We start from the raw sequence: 20,685 nt of genomic DNA, 5'->3' as shown, positions 1-20,685 counted from the left end.
CTATATAAAAACAAAATATAAACTAAAAGTTTATATACAGTTTCTTTTAATTACTAGACCTCATGTTATACATTTTTTTCAAGATTTGTCGTCATTAGTGTAGCTTCAAAACCTTTGTAAAAGTATTGGTAGACAGCTGTACTTCTTCCCCACCGGGTACCTAGTATAAGTATAATTAGTACATAGTATACTATAATTATATAAAATAGAAAACAAATTTCTTGCAGTATGAATGTACTTCTTCCCCACCGGGTACCTAGTATAAGTATAATTAGTACATAGTATACTATAATTATATAAAATAGAAAACAAATTTCTTGCAGTATAGGTATACAATAAAATTATATAAGGATTCTTGGCACTTAACTGCTTATATAGAAATTTAATTCTGCGCTGTGTTTATCATAATGTGGATCAACCTGCTCTCACTACCGGTTTCTGAGCCCTACTCCATCATCAGGTGAGCTTGGGCAGATCCAAAAAATGAAAACCACAGCGCAGAGATAGTTCATTCCGACTTGTCGAAAAATGTCGGTTAGATATTAAGTCCAGAACGGGAGATAGTTGCGCCCCGGTGGTATGAAAGTACTACCATTGCACGCAGGCCGCAATCTCCCGTTCGGGACTTAATATCTAACCGACACTTTTCGACAAGTCGGAATTAACTATCTCTGCGCTGGTGGTTGTCATTTTGTGGATCTGCCCAAGCTCACCTGATGATGGAGTAGGGCTCCGAAACCGGTAGTGAGAGCAGGTTGATCCACATTATGAAAAACACAGCGTAGAATTTAATTTCTATATAAGCAGTTAAGTGGCAAGAATCCTTATATAATTTTATTATATACCTATACTGCAATAAATTTGTTTTCTATTTTATAATTTCGCTTGCCTGAAAAAAAGCCTTTTACCATCCTTTTACTATCGATAGTTGCGCCCCGGTAGTACGAAAGTACTACCATTGCACGAAGGCCGCTATCTCCCGTTCAGGACTTAATATCTAACCGACACTTTTCGACAAGTCGGAATTAACTATCTCTGCGCTTTGGTTTTCATTTTGTGGATCTGCCCAAGCTCACCTGATGATGGAGTAGGACCGGTAGTGAGAGCCAGTTGATCCACATTATGACAAACACAGCGTAGAATTAAATTTCTATATAAGCAGTTTCTATATAAAAGTGGCAAGAATCCTTATATAATTTTATTATAATTATATAATAACCATATAAAATTGTTTGCGTTTCTCTGTTAATATCTGATTTGCATAAAATGGGTAGCATTCGTTCGCCAATTTATAAAAATATATCTTAGATATTACACTAACTATTTATAATGTTTTTTTTTGTAAATATTGTATGTAACAGTTATTGGATAGAAATACAATTTAACGATTTTAGAAACCGTTTTCATTTTTGCACATATTGCTTGATTGAAAAACTGACAGAAATAAAACGGACTGGGCTCAAATATTTCGCTACAAAATCAAACCTTTTTGACAAATATTCCGAATTAAAAACACACAAGCATATCAAATATATCCGACCAACCGATTTTTGCCAGCTCATTTCAACTCTTTATTTCCACATGTCGATGTTTTATTATTAAATTATACTACGTTTGATTGATCGCGCGTCAATGCTTCCATTAAAAATTCATTTTCAATCCGAATTGAAGTGGAATATAGCGATATCTATTAAATCAAAGAGGCCAATCTATTTAAAATAATTAAATTTAGCATTTGGTGGTGGCGGCATTTGCATTTATAATTTTATAAATAATTAGAATATTGAAATTCAAAATGGGGATATCCATCATTATTACGTTCCATTGTATTTTATATATAAATATTAATCAAACATATATATTATGCCAATTATTTGTGAAATTTAATGGTAAAATTGTGTAGATATACAGTCAGAAAAATACTAGAGTTCCTTATTTTACGCAGCATATTTATGAACGGTTTTGCATTTAACACCAGCGACTAATTTCACGCGAAATTGGAAAGGTTTATAATGGAACATTGTTCTTTTTAGAACCTCATTTAGTGCGAAGTGGTACAAGCTAGCTTAATAGCCGTTGCAAAAAACTCATTGTAATCTTATTAGAATATTTTGAACGGAAAAGCTGTAGTAATGGCCCTTTATGTTTCTTAAGTGCTTTTACGTTTTGTCGATGTAAATAATGTCAGTTTATATATTTATTTATTATAATGTTTCTTAAAATATTTTGATTAAAAGAAAATACACTTACCGGCACGAAGAACGGGCACCTTAAAATTTTGATGTATTATAAAGTTTAATATATTTTGTTCTGGTCAGCCGATTTTGATGATTTTTTAAGCAATTGGTAGCTAAATTATTTGACTTTGTGTCTCTTTTTAAATTAAAAATAAAGGTTTCCATCTGTCAATTATACGAGGGAAAACAAAATATTGTTAACAAAGCAAGGGATTTAAACATTATTTTATCATCTAGGTGTATCCTTTCTCGATAGTTTGTTTTTTGATTTCTGTGAATAGCTTTATTTTTTTGGGGATATTCGCATTTGAAAAAGATAGACTTTTTTTCGTATTTTTACATTAAAACCATGCCTTTGCTTTTGGTGCTAATAGTCAGGAGACGTATAAAAAATGCTTATGATTTATGTAATGTTACTGTTTTTTAAAAAAAAGTCATATCATTATTGTCTGTTGGGACTCGTTAGATATGGTTTTTTATTGTCGTTACTCTAACATATATGGTTTTAAGTCCAAAAGTTGATCTCTACCGTGATCAATTAAAGTAAATAGCAATAGCCGATAGTTCAGAACTTAAAATCATCTCTACTAGAGTAAACCTTAATAAACAATTATAATATGACTTTTTAATTTCATTATAAAAACTATTTTATAAGTGTGTTGTTGAGGATCTAAAATCAACGCTAAAATTGCTGTATATCCTTATAGTACGAGAGCTAGCAACGTCGGAAAAACAAGTATTTTAAGACGTCTGGCTCTTTGATATATCTTTTACTAAGCTCCCTAGAACAGCCTGCGGCCCGTCTGGCTGCCGGTAAACGTTGCGTTCCTTACTGCGCATTCAAAGAAGATTCTATATTTTTATTAGTCCTTTAAATTTTAGTATTGAATATAAATCGAACATGTCTCCATAGCACAGTGCGTAGAGTTTCCGACCACTTGAATGAGTTTGAATCCGGGTCAGGAAAAGCAAAGGCTTTTTTATTTTATTTTCGTTTATATTCCGTTAGTAAAGTATTAAATGTTTTTTTTTAATTACCAGAATTATTTAATACTTTACTATCAGAATATAAACGAAAATAAAATAAAAAAGTCTTTGACCTGACCCGGACTCGAACTCTAAATCATCGGTTTGTGAATTCACTGAGCTATGGAGACATGTTCCATTTATATTCAATACTAGAATTTATAGCACTAAATTAATAAAAAATATAGAACTTTCTTCCGATGCGCAGTAGTGAACGCAACGGATATTGGCAGCCAGATGGGACGCATGCTGTTCCAGGGAGCATAGTAAAAGATATATCAAAGAGTCAGACGTCTTAAAATACTTTCTCGAAAACGTTGCTGGCTCTTAGACAGTTGCTGTCTTATTCAAAGTGAATATCTCTAATAAAAACAAAGCTATTGGGATGAATAAACAAACAAACTATCGAGAAAGTATGTATCTAGATGATAAATTGATTTTTAAATTCCTTGATTTGTTAACATATTCCACAGAGTGTTTCAAACTTTCACCAAAATAACTACATTTTGTTTTTCCTGGTATAATTGACAGATGGCAACTTTCATTTTTAATTTAGCAAGAGGTTCTAAAAAGTCAAATTTAGCTACAAACTGCTTAAAAAATAATCAAAATCGACCGACTAGAAAAAAAAAAGTATTGAACTTTAAAATACCTCAAAATTTTAAAGTGTTCGCTTTTCGTACCGGTCGGTGCCGGCAATGCTGAGCAGGGTTCGGAAAACTACATTTTACTTTTAAAAACTACATAAATTACATTACATGTAGTTAATGTAGTTTATGTAGAGGGTGTAGTTTATGTAACATATGTATGTAACTTTCAAATGTCAAAAATTTGAGGTGAGGTTATAATAAGTTGAAGCTTTAGAAAACATATAATGTATTTAAGAAAACAGAAGAAATATGGTTTTAAATATAACCATTCACATCATATTATTTATACTCCTCATACAAAGCAAAATTATTTATAATATTAATAGGTAGTATATTAACGTAGTTTTCATGTAGTTAATGAACGAGAAAAGACGTAGTTTTTGAAGAAAAACTACACGTAGTTAATCAGGGAAATTACTTCTTAATTAACTACTTCCGAACCCTGATGCTGAGCCGTTCATATCATTATTTTATCATCTATATAAACAAAATTTGACATGCAAAAAGGTTCATCATCCCTGGATAGGAGGTAACCAAACTACACTACTGAAATGAAAGACGATTTTACACAAAATAAGTGAAGCTTTATTTTACAGATTCAGTTAATACATGTTATAATTCAAATAGAGCTTAATATCCATAGAAAGCTAACAATATATCGTTTGGAATCTATTACACTATGAGAAGCTTACAGAGTCGGAAACTCCGGAAAACCTTTTCAAAAACGATTTCGTAAGGACCATATTCGTTGTTGAAAAGTTTCCAGCCACAAGAAAATCTATGACGAAAAGCCTCGGAAAATTTACCAATAGGCGGAAGGCTGATTTGTTGTTTTAGGGCTCTCTGGTATGGTAGTGGGGGGGGGCGAGTTTTTGTATGAAAAATGAGTGGGGAGAGTTGAAAGGATTTTATATACACAGGGTTGAATATAAATTGAAAAATGAAAAGGAACTAAAGTATACCAGTTCATTTTCTTATAAAAATCTAATGTGTAAAGCTTTAGCACGTTTATAATACTGATTATCCGTCTGTCTGCTTTTTTTTGTAAAATCCATTGAATAAAGAAAGAGTTCTATTTTTATATGGTTAAATTAAATACGGGAATAACTTTTCTTTTGGCCATTTTGAATTTTTACTAATTTGTTACCAGCGGTTCTTTGTGCTTATTTTATATTTTTTTCCAGTTTATTTTGTAGTGCGTTTTATGCACAATATATAAATCTGGATATTTTCTGTTAGGATTTGAGTTACAGAGAATTTATTAAGAATAATAGAAAAACACTTCAAAAATAGTTACTTGCGCAGACTGTAAAATGTTTTTCTTTTAGCATCAAACTGCTCTTCTTAAGCCAAAATTCAAATCAGCTATACTGACCCGTTTGGTGCCTTGTCAACTTTTTGTTTTATTCAATGGTTAAACCATTGTGAAAGTTAGTAAACAATGGAGTAGGTCAAAATCTTTTTAATAATAAAAAAAGAAAAATTGAAAATTTTTAGTTTCAAATATACCGGGTGTGTCTCAAAAGTGGCTCGCCCCTGTAATTTTTTTATTTTTTATAAAGTAAAAATATACCGACGATGCCGTTTAAATATTAAAAGTTTTAGTCATTTCCAGTGAAACAAGAAGTGACCAAAAAGAATTGAATACTGATAATAAAATAAATATGTAATCGAAAAAAAGGTAGTAGACGTTATACCTTTTTAGCTTAGATGTTACTTTTAAATTTTTGACAGTGAAACTGATTCTATAGTTTTCTATTCCACGAAGTGGAATTTAACCAAACATGAAATAATTTCAGTCAAATTTTAATTACCCTGTATATTTATGACATACAGAACATCATATAGTTGGAGGTCACTTTTTTAAGTAATCATAGAAAAATTTAAATTCTAGCAAATAGACAAACATTATTTTGTCATTACTAGAGTACATTTTGATTAGATTGAGGAGGAATGAGCATAAACACTATTTCCTAAAACAACAAATTCATATTAATAATCCGCATAATATACACATATATTATCGCTTAAAATATTATATTATTACATCGATGAAAAGATATGTGACAATTTAAACATCATAGTTTACCAATTTCAAATTTTTAAACAAATATATTATATTATATACATTTTCACCAATTAATATTGATGCTTCTTATTTCTATAATTTTTACTCCTTAGGCCCAAAACTAAACAAAAAAACAAATTTTCTAATTATAATTTAAAAACATTGAATAGTATTATGATTTATTTACCATTTTAACAAATTCCAATCTCTTTTTACTGTCCCAAATTTGATGTAGCTCAAGAGAAACATTTCAGTTAGTCCATAGCACTCAATATATTATTATATAGTTTCAAGAGATTATATTTCCTTACCTTCGAAATTGAGTTTCCGCCTGACTTGCGGTCCATTATCCTGTTAATTATATTTTAATTTTTAATTGGTTATTTTAAACTTTTAAAGCAAAGTTTATAAACATTTTAATTTAAGTTTTTTTGCTTCTGACCTAGGAGAATCACATCCGTTAAAACTAAAAAATAATAAGTAGTAATAACTATGAAATAATAATACAATTGCAAAAAAATATAATAAAAGTATCATGATTTGGTTTGTTAGATTATGAAAAAAAATATTACAATTTTGAAAAAAAATTATTACGATTTTTCTCTTTATATTTTAGTTTCCTGATTTAATGAAGAAATATCCAAATATTTTCCTATATACAGGGTGCCAAAAAACAGTGTATCTAACTTCGATGGGTGATTCTACAGATAAAAATAAAACAGAACGTTCCTATGAAGGCACTACAAACATTCATGGCAAACCTGTTAATTATTTTTGTTTATACATATGTTTATACCTACTTGTGTACTCAATGTATTATTTTTTTCGATTTCAACTAAACGCAATTTTTATTCTTTTATATGTTTCTTTAATTTTAAATACTTTTTCTTTATTCTTTTATCTTTTATTTGTTGACAAATAATTTCAAAAAATTATTAAATTTTAATTCTTTTATGATTCCATTATGATGCCCACTTTTATGATTCCATTTGTTTGTTTATGGCGATGACGACCAGCCTGCACATATAAGAAATTGAGTAGGGCTCTTAAGAGCACCAGAAACACGGGGAAAGAAATGAATGATAAAGGAAACAAAAAATCAATCCTTTTTGGAACCAAAATTAATTTAACTGTTATACCCGTTAAGTTTCTGTTCGTTCTTCTGTATGTGTCTTAGTGTTGGCGGTTGGTATTGCCATGAATGTTTGTAGGCATATGGATTAATATATGTTTTGGGTAAGTGGCCAATTAATTTTGTTTTGATATTTTTTAAAAAAATGCTTTTTCTATAGTGCCTGAAGAAGCGACAATAAAGTCGCGAAACGTCGCAAAAATATTGTTTCCTTTCGAGCCTTCCCAAACACCCACGATTTTTTTTTCTGCGTACTAACTACTAGAAACTAACAATAATCATAATGTTCCTATGAACATATGCTCTAAAATGCTTCCCAACAAAGTTACAACCCTCGAAATAAAAATAGTATATTTTCTTTATTTTAAAGAAAATTGGTCAACCATTTTTTTGAGATTTCCTACTCTTACTTTAAAATATTATGAAATTATATAAATTAATTAATCTTAAATAATACTAAAATTGATGCATCGTAATCTTTAAACGCAAATATCTTGAAAACCATTCAACGTTTCGAACTAAACGAAGAGCATCTTTTTTACGTAGAAAAGTCCTAGCCTCCTAAATATATACGGACAAAAGAAGAATCAGCAGTAGTACTATCTACCCTAATGGAAAGTACCCTTTCAGGGCTGTTACGGAATTTTGCACTATCGCCATTCGCTTTGTTCGCTAAAAACAGTTTACCAATGTTCCTAAAAAATAAACAAAATATATTATTTTTATTTACCCATTTCGAGGGTTGTAAAGGCAAATATACATGTGAAAATTGCAAAATATATTTTGGATAACTTTTATAGCTTCAAAAAGAGAATAGTATTGTTATACAACGTATAAATAATTGTTTAATTAAAATTCCGTGAAAATAAATTGCTGGTTTTGATTAAATAGAGCTATACAATTCTGAATTAGAGAAGCTTTCAATTATCTACAAAAAGCACATTGACTGTAAGGGAAAATAAAATCAGTCACATCCAGAAAATAACGCAATTTTAATTATTGTTGACGAGTATTAAATAAAATGTTTTTCCTACAAAATTTTCACAATAAATAAATGAAAATACGCAAACATCTACAGTACGTCGATCGATTCTGTAGCTATGGGGCCCCCTGTAAGGGTGGAAATAAAATTCTCGCACAACAGGAAATTCATGTGAGTGCCATAAATATTTTAGATAAGTTACTGACCTATTTAAACAAAAAATTTTAAAATATCCAATTAGTTTTATTTTTTCAAAGTTTTTCCACGTAAATGAGACATAAGGTTGTCGCCCACTAGGCCGCGGCGCGGCGCGGCGCTGGGAAGGGATTTTTTTCCGGCTGCGAAGGGACTGCGCCCACTATAGCGCGCTTCTAAAACGCCGAAACGCTATTTAGCTAGTCGAAGTGTTTTTTCCTTACTGCAGTTTAGTTTTTAAAACAATGAGTTCAAGTTCGGGCGGAAGTGTATTTTTTGTGCTCTTCTAACAAACGAAGTGGAAGAGCAGGTGAAAAAGAAAAGGAAAGTTTGGACTCATAAGATCAATAAAAAAGAGTTATGAGAATTTCACCACCTTTTACCTAATTTAATAAAATATAAGAGCAATTTTTTTGGCTTACGGAGCTTTTATTAGCTTTTTGAAATGGAAAATGTTATGCATTAAAACCAAATTAACAAAAAATGGACTTTCATCGTTTTTCCGTCTTCTCTTCAAATGATAAAGGAAAAATTTTACGAACTCCTCAATTGAAGGTTTTAGAAACAAAACCGGCTATCTCCACTCATAATATTTTTTTAGAAGAGACAAATTTATAATAAGCAATAATGAATCGCTTATAGCTGACGACTTTTGATAATTCTTATTTATTCTGATGTATATATTAGTTGTTTGATGAAAAATCCCTAATATTTTTGATATTTTTAGGTAATTAGAAATTGGAGATTGTCACTTTTGTTAAAAAGTGGAGATTGCCTGTTGCTTCTACACCAATTATATTAAATCTTTGATATTAAAACATTAAAACTCTAGTTAGGAAAGACTAAAAAAAATATCATATTCCTTTATAAAACTCTGTTTGCTTGATTTACCTTTAAAAAATACAATTCTACCATTGATACGTATCACTAGTTCCCAGTCAAAAAGCCAATTGAAGAGATTCTAGATGCAAAATTACTTCCGTGTGTTTCAAGTTCCAATGTGCGTTGGTCCGTTTAAATACATGGCAAGCAGATTAAAGAAATTTCCAGGTGGCGCCGCGCCGCGCCGCGCTCTAGTGGGCGACAACCTATAATCATTATAAAATTTAAAAAAATTAAGATCAATAAAATCACGTAACAGCATCACCGATAACTATTGCTTTGTTCTCCAAGCTCGGTCTGCTGCCGTTTTAATCGATGTTTCTCGTAAAAAACTAGACGTCGGGTCCCGCCAATAAAAATTTGTCAAATTTGCAAGCAGCCAATATAATGAGTGGGCGGATTTTACAGGATTACCGGTGACATACTCGTCAAGTCCACGTGGACTCTCTACGCTTGTATATAGGTAGCGATCTATAAACTATATTGGTGTTTATTTAAATGTATTTTGTAGTAAATTGATCATACTCCAATATGTGTCCGTATTTTTAAAATTAATTTTATAGACACAAATCCAGTAGACGTACTTTATATGTAGGTACTAAAAGCAGAAAATGTAAATGTTTTATGGTATGATCGAATAAAAACGGCGTCCAGTTGGCTTGGAAATGAACATCGATGACATTCCCTATATAATTTTACATGGAAAGTGAACAAAGAAGTGTTAGTTTTAAGTGTTACATAAGAAATGACAGCGATCGTCATTTCATAGTCATCGTTGACGCCGTTTTTTTATCATGCTGTAGTATAGTGTAGTGGGAGAAGAAAGTTTATACATCCTACTTCTCCTCTTAATCTGTAATGCTTTTATTAATTTTACTTTTTCACGCTATTTTTTGCTTTTCAGTTATTTTTTACTGCTCTTATTTTTTTATTAGCGTTTTTTATTCGTGTTTTAATGTTTGTCCGTCATCATAAATTACAAAAGAAAGGAGAAATAGGATGCAGAAACCCCCTTCTTCCTTTACTTAGTGTTAATATTATACTAAAATTAGTTTTAGGCCTAATTATTAAATGAAGATTATCACTGTCGATCATCGTTAATATTGTCTTAAAAATTCTTTTTTATTTTTCAATTTATTTTGACCACTACAAGTTTGGTGGTCCCTCTGTAAGAAAAGGTCCGTACCATTTGCCGTGGTACTTAGATATTTCTTTTAATTGAAATCTGACAAAGGGTATGCATTTCATGGTTATGAACAAAGTTGACCACTATTATTTCCTGGCCAAATTTTGTCGCCAAAGTTACAACATTTATCTGATATAATGCTTGTAATGCTACTTATTGACATTGCAAAAATATTCTGATTAATATTTTTAGTTATGGTTATGTTAGTTGTATGTTTATATATGACACCGTTCATCTATAGATATCTTATTCTTTAGAGACAATAGATTATCAAACACAGAGTTACCCTTAATGTTAACATTGTAATATATTATGAGTCGTATTATGTTTTAGCAACCAACTCTACAATAATATGACATTGATAGGAAAGGACTAAATCATAAATTATAGTACATGTTTAAACAATAATACAATATATTTTATAACTTTCTCTTCTTAATTAACTTAATTCCAGTATTTGTTTAAGAATTTAGGAAAACAGTTCCTAGAACTAGTAGCAAAAAAAAATGTAAATACTACATATAATAATTTAATTAAAATAAAAAAAGTTTAATTTCTCATGCAACAAAGAGTATCCGGAATCTTAACTATGCTCTAAATCTTGCAAATCATTTACGATAATTTTTGAAAGTAGATATTTTAAAAGATGTTTAAGTCAACCGAATAAACTGGAAGACGAATTTCTAAAATATAAAATATTTTTTTGGATGTAATAATTAAAATTCCGGTTTGTGGTGAAATTAATTTCGTAATCTTTGTAATCTGTTTATGGTCAAGTCATCAAACCGTGCAGTTTCTGTAAGTTGGTAATTGTTGTGAAGTCATCAGGCTGAATTCGAAGGGCTTCCTTGTAGCAGTGTTCAGCTTCTTTGTATTTTCCGTTCAAATGCAACATGGCACCTAAATTTGTATGGCCTCTTGGATCCTGTAAAAGAAAAGAAATAGTTAAAGAATAAATAGATAAAGTATATCTTATGGTAATTTAATCTTAAAATTACTAACATAAATAAATATGGTGCATATTTACAGAACATTTTACAGAAATTTTAGAATCTATTTTATTTAAATATAATCACCAGCGGTATTAGTATATACTAGAGATAGTGTAGAACATCGCAAACTGCGATTTAATCTGTTTAAAAATTCTGTTTACGGTTATGACTAATTATAGTTGCTCTCAGGTATAATTCAGATTGTTTAGATTTAAATAATACGATGGTTGACAGAGCCCTATTCCTTTTTTCCAGAGTCGGATTTGTTCTAATATTTATTTATTGATGATGATTTATTATTTTCAGAGTCTTTTATAATTTATTTTGTATAAAGTGTTATATATCTATATTATTTTGAAAAATCTAGGAACTAGTGGGGTTGCAGTCGGAAGGGTTTGACAAAGAATTAATACACTTTGTTAATTGTCAAGCTTTCGGAAATTATTTATTCCTTCCTCAGGACACTAAAATGCAAATACATGTTATGAACAATTATTGCTCTAAAACTTACTTGACGTGGTACAGAAAAGACCTTCATAAAAACTACATTAGAAAACATTGCTCGTGTCGATAACTCCACCGTGAAGCATCGCTGACCAGTCAACCACAAAAAAGGGGGAAGAGGGCTCTTATAGGGCGGTTAAGCCGCCTGATATTTATTTAGAACATTGGAATAATTAAGAGATGTGCAATTAAAAATTAAAAATTCAATTGCGTCTCAATCTAAGGCGTGAAGGCGCAAAGCAACTGACAGGCGACAACCGCGACATCCATCTGTCAATGGTCAATTGTCAAACGTCAAGTCTATAAAAATGATCTATGGATGCCGAACAGGGCTGTGGCATGTCAATTATTATATTCCTGTAAAAATTAATAGTGTGGGTGGTCATGTAGAAAAGTGGAGTGATCAAGGCACGCACACTTATAAAAACATTTAATAAACACCCTTCCTCGTGCAACGAGAAAACATAGGTGGTCATATACAATTACATTTACAGTCAAAAAAATGTCACCAAATGTCTCCAACCAGAAAAACATTGTGCTCAATTCAAAAAATTTTCTGTATGCAATTGTACAAACATTAAGATGTACTGAAATTTAAAAAAGGAAAAAGAGGTACATTAAAAATAGTTAGAAAAGGCTACATGTAAAATAGTTAATGACGACAACAATTATCGACAGATATTTTTTTAAACTTATATCGACAGACACGACAGTAAAAGTCAGAAAAATCAATTTGCAAAAATTTTTAAAAATATTTTATGTAAATATTGGTAACATTTTACATGGGGTATAAAACTTCCAAAAACACTCTGTAGAGGGGGGAACAAGAAACATCAATAATTGAGACTCAATTGAATGACAAAAGTAAAAACAATATGCGGCTTGGACAATCCAAGAAAAGGCAAGTTGCTAGTTGTTCTGCTAGTTTGGTGCATTTGTCTTGGTGGAGTTATCAACACGAGCCATGTTTTTTAATGTAGTTTTTATGAAGGTCTTTTCTGTACCACGTTAAGTCAGTTTTTATTCTTAACTTTTAGAGCAATAATTGTCTAACATGTATTTCCATTTTAGTGTCCCGAGGAAGAAATAAATAAATTCCGAGAGCTTGACAATTAACAAAGTGTATTAATTCTTTGGCAAACCCTTCCGACTGCAACCCCACTAGTTCCTAGATTTTCTTTCTCACTAGTTAGTCGAGACTACTTTCTGCCTATATTATTTTGTCTATTATAGAGTAGATGAATTAATAGCAACATTTGAATTTAATTAAAAACATACTTATGAGCAGTTTTTTAGATTCAAGTTATAAAAATTATCAATTATTATTTTTTATTAACTAGATTATACAATACTAACATTATAGTAAGGAATCACTGTTAATATTGGATACGTTTTTTAGCCATTTTTGTTTACTATATTTTATTATACAGGGTGGTTCGAAACGTATTCCGGAAACTTTGGCAGCATATTCTGCAGATAAAAATAAGTAAAAAAGTTCGTATAAATGTATGTCCTAAAATGCTTAGTTTCGGAGATACAGGGTGTAGACGTTTCATTTTTATTTCGATTTCTTCCAAATAATTTCTGAAATAACTTCAATATTTAGATCAAAATTGGTATCTGGGAGTTTTTCAACATGAGAAATTTGATTTTTATGTCAATATGACTCCTACTTGTAGAGGGCGCCACGTACATATTTTCTAACTGGTTTGAAGAGTAATAACTTTTCGTCCACACCTGTATAAAACTACTGGGTAGAAAAATATACAGACAGAATGTGCTTTACGTAGAAAAGGTCTCTTGGTAAAAATCGCTACAAGCAATAGTTTTCGAGATATTTGGAATCGAAATTACCAGTACCTGTCGTCATTGACATAAATAAACATGTGGACTAAATAGTTGTTAGACAGAAATCATAAATTTGAAGTGCTTTTGAGCCAAAAATCCGACTATTTTATCATCATTTTTCGAAGAAAAAATTATGATTAATTTAAGAAAAACAAAAAGTTCCAAAATTTACCATTCCAGACTTGTTTATTTTTTGTCAGTAATGACAAGTATTAACTATTTCCATTCTAAATATCTTGAGAAAGGTTGCCCGTAGCGATTTTTACCACAAGACATATTTTACGTAAAAAATCATATTCCTTTACAGTACCTATATTATTTAAAATCGTAAGTCAGGGAATTCAAAATGTCTTGTTTTTCAAATTAATGTTTTTTTTAGAAAATATGCGATAATTGTTTTGAGTAATTTACGTACAACCATCTATCAGTTTACACCAAGTTACAGTTGAGCGTTGGAACCTTTGGTGTTACAGAGCAAAATAAAAACACTAAATCACCACAATACACGTAAAAGTAAAAGTGTGTATTGTGGTGATTAAGTGTTTTTATTTGATTATAACAAGTTATAATCATCTGCTGATGATGCTAAGATGGTTAGCGAAGTGAAGCGTCCAGTGAAGTAAAAAAAAGTAAAAGTATTTTGGTGTATTGTGGTGATTAAGTGTTTTTATTTTGCGGTTTATAGGTATAAAATACACTCAAAATTAGTTAAAAATTATAAAGGATTTTAAAATCGATATTAATAAAAGTCGGGATAAAAGTCCATCATTGACCTATTATTCCGTATAAAATATTTTCACAACAATGAATAAAAAATGTAATGGACAAGTTTAATTATAATGAAGTCCTTTGTAAATATTAAACTACCAAATACCGATAAAAACGAACTCACTTTAACGATAAAAAACCTCATTTTAACGATAATGAAAGCAAAATTAAAATTACGCTAATAACAAACTCATCTTTGACAGAACGTTATTAAATTAAATGCGTCAGACAATGGTAATTACTGAATTGCGTGCTTATACACCTGTTGGGGGCAAAAATGTAGTAGTAAAAATAAACGTTCCACGTGTTATGAACAAGGGCAAAGAAAGATAAGTAATAGGGCAAACTTTCCGGCATAAATTAAGACGAGGTAACAAAAGTTACGGGTTAACCATATAAGTAAAAAGAGAACACGAAAGCTTTTCCCGTCTTTGTACTTGTTATAATTTTTTCATAAAATAATACACAGGAAGGCGCCTTAAACAGCTACCACGCCTTCCATTTTATATTTAATGTATTAAAATAAAAACAGAAGATTCTTTCTTTAGTTTCTTAAATAAAAGTATATAGGCAAAGAAAATGGTTAAAATTAAAACTATCTAACTAGAAAAGGAGCGAACACTTATGGACTGGACCAAAACCGTTATGCTTTCTAAGCAAAAACCAGCTTAAAGCGGAACTGAAGAATCTGGAAAACTCCATCCCGAACCTTTAATGGAAATCCTCCAACGGTCTAAGACACTCGAAAAATATTTTCCTTGATTTAATTAAGAATAATTTCGGATTATCACTGGGTTTCTAACATGATACTGTCTCCTCAACGAACACTTCAGTAGATTGAAGCTGAGAAACAACGGCGAATGCAGATTCTGTGGGGAAAATGTGGGGAAACACCAGAACACCTTATCAGTGAGTGCGCCGACACGACAACCGTTCGTGCCATAAACTTTGGTATGGCTCAAGAACAATTAACCTAATAGGACTGCTCATTCAGCCAAAAGTGTCTGCCAGGTGCATGCGAAAACTACTCGCTTTGTGACATGTCATGGTAATTATTCCTTATCCGGCAACCAATAATATAACATTGGCCATAGTCTTCGAGCTGTAGCGCAGTCCTCACGGTGTTGCCACGTCTCTTGCTGCTTGGCCTTGATGGCAGTTCCTATAGCTTCCTTCAGTGTGTTGATCGTCACAAGTGGTGGGTCATCTGCCACGGCCTCTCCCCTGGCACGGTCTTTGTCGAGTCTGTCTGCTTCCTGATTGCCCACCACATTGCTGTGGCTTAGCACCCAGCACAGAGTAGCCCCGCCCTGACGCAGCCAGGACAGTGCTTCGCGGCATTCCATCACGGTTTTCGATCTCACTGATTGCATGGTGATGCTTCTTAAAGCGGCCCAGCTGTCAGAGTATATCACGATATCCCGTATTGGTCTATCCGCAATTTTCTCTCGTATACAACTAGCCGCTTCCTGTGGTGTTAAGCCACACCCAAATTCCAAACACACGTGCTTTGATTAAGGCTTGATTAAGGTTTGCAGAGCTTCAACATTTGCCATAAAATAGCGAGCAATTTGTTATAAAACTATATACATTATATATCACTGTAATCACAAAACTTCAGTCTATTTCCGTATTGTAACGGAATTTTAAATTATGTCTTTATTTTCGAGAAAATTTCGTCCAAACATAAGGAATATTTTGTTGATGTTTGACCATCAAAATCTTAAAAATAAAAAAGTTGTCTGAAAATGTGCTACAATACGGATCTAGTACAATCCTTCATCTTTAATTTACTTCTTCATTTGTGTCGTTCATTCTTCATTTCCTTCTTCATTCAGTGAAGAAGGAAATTAAAGATGAAGGATTGTACTAGATCCGTATTGTAGCACATTTTCAGACAACTTTTTTATTTTTAAGATTTTGATGGTCAAACATCAACAAAATATTCCTTATGTTTGGACACACGTGCATTATTGGTTGCCGGATGCAAAACGTTCATTATTTAGTTTATTTATTTAAACACCTTATATGTATGCAGTATCGAAAATTAACTGTATCAATCGTATTAAATACTCGGATAATGCATTTTTAAGAACAGCAGTTCCCAGCATCACCTTTTGCAGGCATTCTTTTTAGAGTACTTCCATATTTTGCTTTAAAATAATTAATAAACAATATCGTAGGCACTTAGTAAGCACTTTGTCACAATCCACAACACAAAATGAACGTATTTATACACTCTATAGCTCTAAAAACTTTAAAAACACCTTTTTCACATTTAAAATTGACAAAATAATTAACTCAAATTTCTCAGCTGTTATTTTTATAAGTTTACCATAGGCAACTAATAATACTCACTATCATGACAAGGACTACAATGACGTCACAACTGTCAGCTGAAGCGCGGAAAGAGGCGAACGTACGTCTTATGAGGATGAGCAATCCTATTATTTTACCGTTCTTGGGTATCTCTTTTGTCAAAGCCCTGAGACTGTATGATGAGTTATAACCTGTTATAACTCAAAAAGGGGAATACGCAATAGCTATGTAAGGTCGCGGTGATTAACTCCCCCCCCTATATTCTACATTCTTCTTAAACAGTACTTTTATCCTAGAGGTAAACAATAGTGTATGATAAAAAATGGTGTTAAGTTGCCTTATATTTATATAATTTTACATACACTAATGGTTATTTCTAAGCCAACCCTATTGACGATTTTCTTTTCGATCGTTTGCTAATATATAAAAAGTAAAGATTGAATGATTTTACTAACAAAGCGCTTGTAAATAATACATTACTTTTTAGGTTTTCATATACTGGGTGTTTCTTAAAAGTGCTTCCCCCGATAAATTTCTTATTTTTCAGATAAAAAAGGAGATTTGGTAAGTTAGTACATTACATAAATTAGGATTGATTGTCGAATTCAATTGTTTCCGGTCACTTCTTGTTTCACTGAAAATGATTACGACTTTCGATTTTTAAATGGCATCTTTGGCATCTTTTAAAAACACCAATTTTTAATTAAGGAGTCTTGAAAAAATAGTTTTGTTCATCTAATGTTTTTCGTGTCTTATAATTAAAAGATACCCAAATCGTATTTATAATCATATCTCATTTTTTTTTTCAAATAGCACGTATTGGCAAGATGCATAATTGGAAAAAGCATTTTTGTACGAATAATTTGGTACCACACAGTTGGTATTTCAAGTCAAATTGTCTTTATGAACCGCATGATACAATTTCAAATAAACCGTATACGAAAATGTCAAAAGTTGACATGTGGTATGTCATTGTATTCAGACTGTCACTTTCTATCATGTAAGGTAAAAATAACGAGGGTACTTATAAAAATCAAAAGTTGAAGTCATTTTCGGTGAAACAGGAAGTGACTGAAAACAATTAAATATATCAATCAATTCTCATTTACGTCATATACTAACGTAATAAATCTCCATTTTTAATCTGAAAAAGTATAAAAAAATTATAGGAGTAAGCTACTTTTGAGAAACACACAGTATAGTGAAAAAAGTTTTCTTTACAGCAAGTTAAAATTAGTTTTTAAAGTACGATAATACTGCTGATAAAATATAAAGTTTGTTGCTTAACATAATGTTCCTGACATAACTTACAGAAATACGATTCGCATTTTACTGTCAATAATTATTTTTCCTGTTTAGAAATTTTCGAGTAAACTCTGAAAAGTGATCATAAAATTAATTAAAAAAGAAAAGCGGAACAAACCCAAGTTATCTAAAATTTAAGAATATTAAATCTTTAGAATATTTATGTTAATTATCATATTTTATTAGTTAAAAGTGACTTGCTAAAAATTCATACTGTATGTTCATAAATAAAATTTAAAAATTACTTTTTTTGCAAATATTTTAATAATTAAATATAGTGTAATAAATCACTTTTAGCAACTGCAATATATTTATCTCTTTATACCTCACATATCCTTTATATTTCAGCACAATTTGGCATTATTCATTAATAGGCAACGTCAAAAACTACTTAACAGTTTAGCAGCAATGTTTGTTACCTAAATATTTAATTCACATTCTTTAGAATACTAGGAAAAACACATTTATAAATCAAAACCTAAACTAGAATTTATTTGTTGATAATCTGATTGAAATAATAGAAAATATAAAACAATTTAATCTGGACGTTGTTTCGATTCTACACAGTACCATTTTATAAAATAATAGTTATTTATGTATCAACACTTGCGCCTTCGGTAAGAATAAGTGGTATTGAGTTGGTGTTCGACAGTAGTCGCGCTATTAGAACTCTGAATTCAAAAATCTATGTTTTGTTGCTATGTTTTGTTTAGTTGCTATGCACTAAAAGTAAATGGATGGGTTTTTTAAATTTTTTGAATGAAAAAAATGCAAGCCTGTGGAATTTTTCTTATTTAAACATCTTGTAAAAGACGCGAGTGTCAAAATAAAAAAAAGGTTTAATATCTAAAGTGGTTCTTCAGTTATCGCGTGTTGTGTTAAAAAATTGCATTTTTAAATTATCCCGATTACTGACGTTTTCTTGTTATAAAAAAATGACACCCTAACGATATCCTTATAATTCCATTTCAGATGCTCAGAAACATATCTAATGATTTTATCTAGTTATTATTTCGAAAAAAAAGTGTTTTTAAAAAAAGCGGTTTACGATCGTGATTTTACGTTACTGGATAGGGAAAGGCGTACCGGAGAAATGTGGCAACGCCGCAACAGCACACCGTCGTATTTCTCTCACTCCGACTTTGTAAGATCCCTATACGATTAACTTGCACACATGTAAATACCGACCCAAAAGTAAGAGTTGCCAGCATGGTATTAATTCAGTAAAAAATAAATACTATTTTGTTTTTAGATACTGATAATCCTTCTAAATAAATATTTTTAAAAAAATCTCTGATTAATTCTTGAGAAATTTAAAAATATGTCCAACATTTTTATAATTGCAGCTATATTTTTTTGATTATTTTTCTCCAATTATTTTTCGTCCCTACGTAGAATTAATTGATTAAAATATAAAGAAAAAATCGAGAGGCGGGTATTTTAGCATAGTAATTGGACCAATTTAAAAAAAGGATAATTAAGGGAAATTTAATTGCATTTTATATTATCCGCAGTCGTTTTTCGTTTTATTTAAATTTAATTTGATCCTTCCCCGTATTTTCTTCGACGGTCGATAATGTAGGTGCCTCCTTCATCCCTGGGGAATCAGATTTTTAATTACTTTTATTTTTTTATTCGTTTCACTCAACTCAGCCGGACATTGTCTCCGGTAATTGCAAAATCTGCGATTCCTGTTGCAATTACAGAAAAAAAATACGGAGTCTGTTTGAAGAAAAATAACTAGACGAAAAAAAGGAATTTTTAGGGACAACTTGTCAAAATATTGTTCTAAGCATGAGAAATATGTCTATTTGCGATGAAAATTGTTTTGAATTTAAATCTTGATATATTGTGGTCGTACATTATTAAAGAGATAGGTTGATAAGTCGTACATTATTAATAGAGACCTTTATGGAAAAAATGGACAGTATGCTCCAACGTATTGCTCACGCTGTAGATGTTAGTATTATATGGCAATCGCTTCTTTGATTTTAAAGAACATAACATACCTACGTAAAAATTAAATGTAATCATACAGAAAGTTTGAGGCTTTTTGGTTTTACCTTATTAAATAATTGTTTGGTTTGGTTTGGTTTGGTATTGGTCTATCCGCAATTTTCTCTCGTATACAACTAGCCGCTTCCTGTGGTGTTAAGCCACACCCAAATTCCAAACACACGTGCTTGGATTAAGGCTTGATTAAGGTTTGCAGAGCTTCAGCATTTGCCATAAAATAGCGAGCAATTTGTTATAAAACTATATACATTATATATCACTGTAATCACAAAACTTCAGTCTATTTCCGTATTGTAACGGAATTTTAAATTATGTCTTTATTTTCGAGAAAATTTCGTCCAAACATAAGGAATATTTTGATATTTATATTATATGGCAATCGCTTCTTTGATTTTAAAGAACATAACATACCTACGTAAAAATTAAATGTAATCATACAGAAAGTTTGAGGCTTTTTGGTTTTACCTTATTAAATAATTGTTATCAGGTAGTAATTGTTAATTTTGAAGTTTAACGTGATGTAATGTCATTTTAACATCACGCCAACGGTTTTTGTAGACCTATCTGTTAAAAAA

General features: G+C 30.9%; 1 protein-coding gene across 1 annotated transcript in view; it reads right to left on the bottom strand.

The window, feature by feature from the left end:
* Window positions 1–4,475: 4,475 nt before the first annotated feature.
* The window catches only part of LOC115874673 (protein O-mannosyl-transferase TMTC2-like), a 603,898-nt gene continuing 587,688 nt past the window's right edge, over window positions 4,476–20,685 (bottom strand). Inside the window, exon 12 of the mRNA XM_030889892.1 lies at window positions 4,476–11,283. Within this exon, the coding sequence (XP_030745752.1) occupies window positions 11,131–11,283 (153 nt within the window). The 3' untranslated portion in view covers window positions 4,476–11,130. The remainder of the gene's footprint in view (window positions 11,284–20,685) is intronic.

This window comes from Sitophilus oryzae, unplaced genomic scaffold (assembly GCF_002938485.1).
Source record: "Sitophilus oryzae breed Bouriz unplaced genomic scaffold, Soryzae_2.0 scaffold_1297_pilon_pilon, whole genome shotgun sequence".
NCBI lineage: Eukaryota > Metazoa > Arthropoda > Insecta > Coleoptera > Curculionidae > Sitophilus > Sitophilus oryzae.
This window is presented reverse-complemented; position numbering and strand designations above follow the sequence as displayed.